A 7,211-nucleotide genomic window follows, 5' to 3' on the forward strand; every position below is an offset into this window, starting at 1 on the left:
TATCATCCCTGTCATTAATGTCATCTTCATATATATACAGCCATCAACTCATGATCCTCTCAGATCTCAATCAACCTTACCAAACATTCAAGGGACTACACGCACGCCCTAATCAAGATGTCATACGACTTATAAGCTTTCATTTTAATTGATAATTTTGAGGAGCTGCCTAATTACGCTGGTCAAACAAGGATTAATTTCTTCAAACCGCATTAATTATAGCTACAGCTTTATTGATCAGTTGTCACTACAAGTTAGAAAACGACAGCAATAATTAAATTACCAAATTTTTAATTAATTCCTTGCATGTTCTGCAAGAAATATACATAATATGTTGCAAATTTTCTTATTGAAATGATGTATGATAAGAAGAGGATGCATGCAGAGACGTCTCATGTTGAACTGATCAAGACGTGTCTGTTAATTTTAGGCCGCCGCCAGCCGTTTCTGCTTGTGGAAATTTCTTTTATATATATTATATATAAAAGAAAAAAAATCCGAGGAGAGGGGAAGAAGAAAGGAATGTGCATGAGAAATTAACAGGATCAATCAAGGGAATGCATATTTTAGTATTTAAGTACGAAGCAAATATTTATTTTTTTCAATGATAGTTCAGCTTTTACGTCCCAAAATTATTATTTTTCTTAATTTTCAACAAGTTAGTTATTTATATGTAAGCAAATATATTTACGATAAATATCCTTTTGAAACCTCACTTAAATTTTCAACTATGAAGGATATACTCAGATAACGTACGTGGGTAGTAATCAATATTCTATCCACGGGCCAAGGGATATTTGAGAGCACGATCTAACTGGGGTTTAAAAATAAGAATTTACTTTAAATTATTTTTTTATATTTTTTAATCGTTTTATTATCAAAAATAAATTTTAAAAAATAAAAATAATTTTAATTTTAATTTATTTTTAAATTTTAAAAAAAACTTTTTAAAAAACAATTTTTATCATTATACCAAAGAACCTCGAGCCCATAGCTAGCCAATATGTCCCCCCTTTTCTTCAACCATGTCGAAGTTTTTAATTTCAAGATGTTTTCTTTACTTTCACTTGGTGAGATCTTATCATAAACTTTTGCAAAAGCAGATGCAATTCTTACAAGCCTTCTCAAGCATGTCCAAATCAACACGTTTTGGGTTTAACAATGATATAAAGCTACCTCGGCAACAAAAGAGTTTGATCAGACTTAAAGAAAAGTAGAAATCATGCTGTGTTGGATGATCATAACTCTGCTGTCTTCAATGCAAAATATTGTACAAATTTATTATGAACTCGATCTTCATTAATTAATTTGATTAACAATGTTTAGGTCAGCCTATCAAGAAACAAACATGGGTCAGCCTGCATCAATCATGCACCTGTGGTGCTTCCCAGAACAAGGAAAAATGATGCCATGACAAGACACCTGAGAGGAGAGTGGTAATTTATGATATTCCACTCATTTTAGCTGCTGTTGCGAGTTATTTCCAGCTCTGGACATTGCCAATTATTCCTCATTTCTTTCTTAAGAAAAAAAATGAAAGGTTAAATGTCATAACTTGTAGCGTGTAGATTTTTTATTTTTTTTTACGTTTGCAATACCATGATTCACAAGCTGCCTCTTTTGTTTATTTTAAAGGAACAATTGGATGGTTTTGGGGGGTTTGCTCATCAGCTGTATCTAAAATTGCCAATTAAACGTCACTGTTAGGGTTCATTTTCTATGTGTAGTTGTGTACTTGAAATAACTGCAAGGCAGTAATATTTGTACACTACCGGCAATTGATTTCAGACCAAGAATTTGAGGCTGATGAAGGCCCACACACCGACAGCGGTCGGCTACGCTGCAGCTCTGTCACTTCTGGGTTATATCGGCCACTCAAGCATGCGAGTCATGTAGAAAACCCTCTAGGATATGGTTCTCGGTCGATTCCTGCCGACCATATATACCATTGCTAGATGACCAGCTAGCATTGCTGATCTAGAGATGTTAGCTGTTTAGGAGCTGGTCTTTTTTTTGTCATATTTTGTGATCTGTAAATAAACTCGCACGACATAGCGGCCACCGGCCATTGATTCAAGACCATAAATTTTTTTCAGGTGAAGGGATCACCTTGGTCCATGGACGACCACTCTTCAGCTACTCTAAATCTTTATTCACCTGAAATGATTCAGTACCCTGATCAGAACTCTGGAGAGACAAACGGAGAAGGAGAGAGCCATGGTGAACTTGGCCACATTACAGTCACAGTGGAAGGCTAGTGTTATCTGTCAGGGGAGAATGTTTTCCGTGGGAAAATTGATTGCCAATTTTTTAGTACTTAGTCATCGCATGCTCAAATCCTTAACTCTAAAGAACTTGAGTTTAAAAATACTAGGCTAGAACAGCCTTCATCTTTGATCAATTTAATTCCTACATGATGATACAATTTTCTTACCTCGTCAACTAGAAACTACGAACTGTCTAATTAGATCATCAATCCAAATGATGAGATGGAAAAGAAAAAATAAATTCAATCAATCTCATCTCCTTCATGAAGTGAAGGGGAAGGAAATATTTGAATTCCAAGCAAAACTTTCAAGACAAGTCCCCAACATCTGAGACATATTAAGAACAAAATCCTTGCAGCAATTTATTGACTTTACGATCAATCAAGAAAAATCTACACGTGCTGAACTTCTTTTCCTAATACCCTCATCCATTGATTTTGTACGCAACAATTTTCTTCATCATCCTATCACGCCAACTACACATTCGGCAACTCTCTGCCAAATAGAACAACTCGTCGCCATCAAACGCCAAACCTACATTTTCCGGCAGTTTGGTTGTCATTTTCCAAAGCTTTAACATTTCAACAAGCATTAGCTCATGTGAGATGCCCCCAACCTTCCTTCCTCAGGAATAAAATAACATCAACTCGATAAGCACAAGTCAGATTAAACACTGATTCGAGAAGCAAGATACCTGAGCTGCAGCCTGTTTTGTTTTTGCCTTTGCTTAAGCTTCAAAACATTCACCTTTCATCTGTTTAATGGCATTTTTTACCCTTAACTATTGGGTTTATGGCAAACTGAGGCATGTACTATCAATTTGATTAATTTTGTCCTTGAACTAACATAATTTAAACAAATATTGTCTCTCTGTTTGATTTAACTGATGTCATTGACCAAAAACCCTTTTTAAAAAGGATTTATTTTTTGGTATTGTGAGCTGAAGATTTTCATAAATGTTAAAAAAAAAATCTAATTTCAAACATTTTGTAGGTTAAGAAGAATTTTCTAATTTTCTTAACATTAAATATTAACAAAATTGCAAAAAAAAAAAAAATAGAAGATAACTTGGAACATCCATAATTTTGTTGGGGACTCTAAAAAAATCATATAATTTTTTTTTAGTATGATTCTCAAAATATTTACATGGTTGAATACATTACCTAACCAATCTAACCAAGCTTAAAATAAGCAAAGTTTGAGGACCACACAGGCACACACAAATTTTAAGAACCATACTAAAATTACCAATATAAATTAATATAACCTCCTTAGGGCTCCCAAAAAAATTGAGATAATTCCAGCATAATTTCTTTTTTCACAATTTATTGAAATTTTATTGTTTAGGAAATAAATAAAAAAATACTTTCTGACTTCAAATTTTTTGAAATTATTAGTTATAGTGGATTGAACTTTTATTAGCACATATAAAAACTTCAGCTCGAAATACCAAAAACTAAACTCCTTTTAAAGCAGGTTTTAGTTCATGATAACAGTTAAATCAAACAAGCGAATAATATGATAAATTAAGGACAAAATTGATCAAATTAATAATATAGACCTTAATTTGTCACAAAATCAATAGTTCAGGGACAAAAAAATGCCATTAAACCCCTTCTCATCACCATAAGCCACATTGACCGCATTGAGGCTGGATCAAGCAATCAATTCTATCAATGAAAGTCAGAAAACGTCAAATGCATAAAATTAGCTTACACGAGGTTCTTCATCTGCTAAGGAAGCTATGCAGTTGCATGTCACATTGTCGTTGTCATCCTTCAAATCCAATTCAACCTACAAAATTGAACAGATCCACACCAATGGAAAAACAGACTTTACAGAAAATGAAGCTATGTATCTAAATAAACCTATGACATTCCTTGCAATGATTGAGTGAAATAAAATTCCTTGCATTGATGGAGTGAAATAAAATTCTAGCATTTGAGGCGAACTACTTTAAAAGACATGAAATGAGTCACAACTTTATCATGGCAGCAAATTTGAGTTCCTCAGTATCCTCCCTAAAGCTACAAAGTTTTATATCCACATTAAGTCATTAGCAGCTCAATCGATGGACTTATAATTTGAGCTTGAATAAAAATGCAGTGTAACTCAGAATAGATACCTACGTTAAACATACCTTTCAAAGGACCGAGTTATATGACTGAAACTAAACTTCAATTGCTGCCCACCTTAAAATTTTGAGCATGTCCATAATCTCTTCAATCCTTGAATGTGAAAAATCCACTACAGTAAACTTTTCAAAAGTCCCGTTCACTTCAATCAGACTATGGCCAGGCTCCTTCTTCAATCCACTGCCCTTCAACAGCTTCCAGGCCTCTGCAACACCATCCCACATTTCATCTGAAGCATACAAGTTTGATAACAAAACATAGGGTGATGTAGTCACTGGCTGAAGTTTAAGAAGTTGTCTAGCAAAACATTTCCCAGTGTCAACATCTCCATGCAACCGACATGCAGACAGCAAGCTACCTAAAACAACAGTATCATGCCCAAAAGGAAATTTCTTCATGTACTCTTTTGCCTCGTTTAATCTCCCAGCTCGTCCCAATAAATCAATGAGACAAGAAAAATGCTCAATTTCAGGGGAAATCCCATAAGTTTCTTCCATAGAATTGAAATAGACTAGCCCCTCATCCACCAGCCCTGCATGATTGGAAGCTGTTAGAAGTCCAACAAAAGTTACAGAATCTGGCTTTACTCCCATTGTCTTCATCTTAGCAAAAAGTTCAAATGCCTTCCCTCCAAATCCATGATTTCCAAATCCAGCAATCATGGTATTCCACGAAACAAGATTTTGATGCTCCATCTTGCTGAATATATAATAAGCCTTTGCGATGCAACCACATTTAGCATACATGTTTATAAGGGCGTTACCAGCACCAACATCTTGATACAACCTTGTCCTGATTAAATGACCATGAATCTGCTTTCCATTGCACATTGACGCAAGACCAGAACAGGCGGCAAGAGCACTAGCAAAAGTAAATTCATCGGGCCTCACGCGACATTCATTTAACATCTCTTTAAAAGCTTCCAAAGCTTTCTCATGATCATTACAATGAGAACAAGAGCTTATAAAAGTATTCCATGAAATGAGATCTTTCTCTTCAATTGATCTAAAAGCTTTCTCTGCTTCTTCTAACAAATTCAACTTTGAGTACATTGTGATTATCAAATTACCAATAAAAGCAGTAGAGTTAAGTTTAAGCTTTATAGTTTGACAATGCAAAAGTTCCCCTCTTTTCAAATCATCACGACTATTACAAGTCCCCAACAGCCCAACAAAAGTAAACCTATCAGGAAAAAAACCATCTTGATACATCATTCTAAGCACTTCAAAACCCTTGTCAGGCTGTTGATTCTCAACAAACCCAGTAATCAAAGCATTATAAGCAACAGGATTAAGCTCTAATGCCTCATTATAAGCCAACAATGCATCACTGCACTTACCACACTTCATATACATTGTAATAAGTGCATTAGAAACAAAAGAAACGGAATCAAGCCCAAATTTCAATGCTTGACCATGAATTTGCTTTCCTTGAACTAGTCCCTTTAAACTAGCACAAGCACTAATAACACTGGCATATACGTACTCATTAGGCACAATATTCAACTTTGAAAACAACCCAAGTGCCAAAATGGGCTCTCCAATCTGTTCATAACCAGAAATCATAGCTGACCATGAAACAAGATTCCTTTCAGACATTTCATCGAACACCTGGCGTGCTTCCCTTAGTTTGCGACATTTTGCATACAAGTTGAGGATGTGATTAGAGACAATAACATCAGACCTTGTTGCTGTTTTTATAGCTATTGCGTGAAGCGGGAGACCTTGTCTTAGAGCCTTGGTTTTTGAACATTGGTGTATTAAGGATCCAACGAGTTCTGGGACCATCATTTGATTGCAAGGGATAGCAGTGTGAGCTGCCACCGAGAGATAAGGTAACTGTTAAATTTCATGGGCTGGTTTGGTTTCAAAATTGGGTCTCCAATAAATTTATAGGATCATGTTTCATTAAGCATGTTCTATTTTGTTTGGTGGCCCAGTAGGGTTTGTGGTTTTAAAACAAAAGACCCAAGGAAATTGCCGTTGATTGTAGAAGTTGATACAGTGGGTATCCATTTTTTTTTCTTATGGAGGTTTGCATTTAATTACTTGATCTGAATGAATGTTGATGATACTGAGAGATTTTCTTCAAGAATACGGATTATTTGTGAATATGGTTAGAGTGTTAAATGTTAAGCAGTTGTTTGGAGGTGCGGTGGAGGTTATTTTTTGAAGTGTTTTTAATTTAGAAATTGATAAAAAAAAATTAAAATTTATTTTTGACATTAACATATCAAAATGATCTAAAAATAATTTAAAACTAAAAAAATCAAAAATTTTAGAAGCACGGTTGGACCGCAATGCCAAATATCTCCCAAGAATCATATTTAAAACACAAAATTATTGTTATTATTATTATTATTGAAATATTAGTTTTTTAAGTATTTTTATATAATTATCTTACCTTTTCTTTTGTTCATGCTCTAAAAGAATAAGAGTAACAAGGGTTGGAGTTAAAATTATTAATATATTAAATTTGGTATTGAGTGATCCACTTGCTCGCTTGGGACTCTTTACTTACTTTTTTATATTAATATTTATATTAATGACATGATTATTACTAGCAATAATTCTTCTTTGGTTCACACCTTTGTTACTGGACTCTCCCAAGAATTCTCTATAAAAGATTTGGGTAATCTTTATTACTTTCTCTGTATTAAAGTTCAAACTAATAAGAAGGGTTTGTTTCTCGGTTAATCAAAATATGCTTTTGATCTCTTGCAACATGCTTTCATGATTGATACCAAGCTTATTTGTATTTTTTTTTATCGTTGATCAACATCTATCAGGCGAAGAGAAGTTGTTCTCCG

The 7,211-nt window shown here is 34.3% G+C and overlaps 1 protein-coding gene across 4 annotated transcripts; it reads right to left on the minus strand.

Moving 5' to 3' along the window:
• Nucleotides 1–2,485: 2,485 nt before the first annotated feature.
• Nucleotides 2,486–6,377, minus strand: LOC7485504 (pentatricopeptide repeat-containing protein At2g13600). Of its 4 annotated transcripts, none has more exons than XR_002982388.2 (4): nucleotides 4,408–6,377; nucleotides 3,984–4,061; nucleotides 2,962–3,918; nucleotides 2,486–2,801 (listed from the first exon to the last, which is right to left on the minus strand). XR_002982388.2 is itself a non-coding variant. In XM_002308977.4 (2 exons), the coding sequence occupies exon 1, from the start codon at nucleotides 6,190–6,192 to the stop codon at nucleotides 4,438–4,440; it is 1,755 nt and encodes a 584-aa protein (XP_002309013.4). In that variant the 5' UTR covers nucleotides 6,193–6,377; the 3' UTR covers nucleotides 2,486–4,061; nucleotides 4,408–4,437. The 4 variants fall into 4 exon arrangements, 1 of the variants encoding a protein (XP_002309013.4); XR_002982389.2 differs by having other exon boundaries at nucleotides 2,962–3,937; XR_002982387.2 differs by having other exon boundaries at nucleotides 2,962–4,061.
• Nucleotides 6,378–7,211: the final 834 nt, after the last annotated feature.

Source organism: Populus trichocarpa, chromosome 6 (genome assembly GCF_000002775.5).
Source record: "Populus trichocarpa isolate Nisqually-1 chromosome 6, P.trichocarpa_v4.1, whole genome shotgun sequence".
NCBI lineage: Eukaryota > Viridiplantae > Streptophyta > Magnoliopsida > Malpighiales > Salicaceae > Populus > Populus trichocarpa.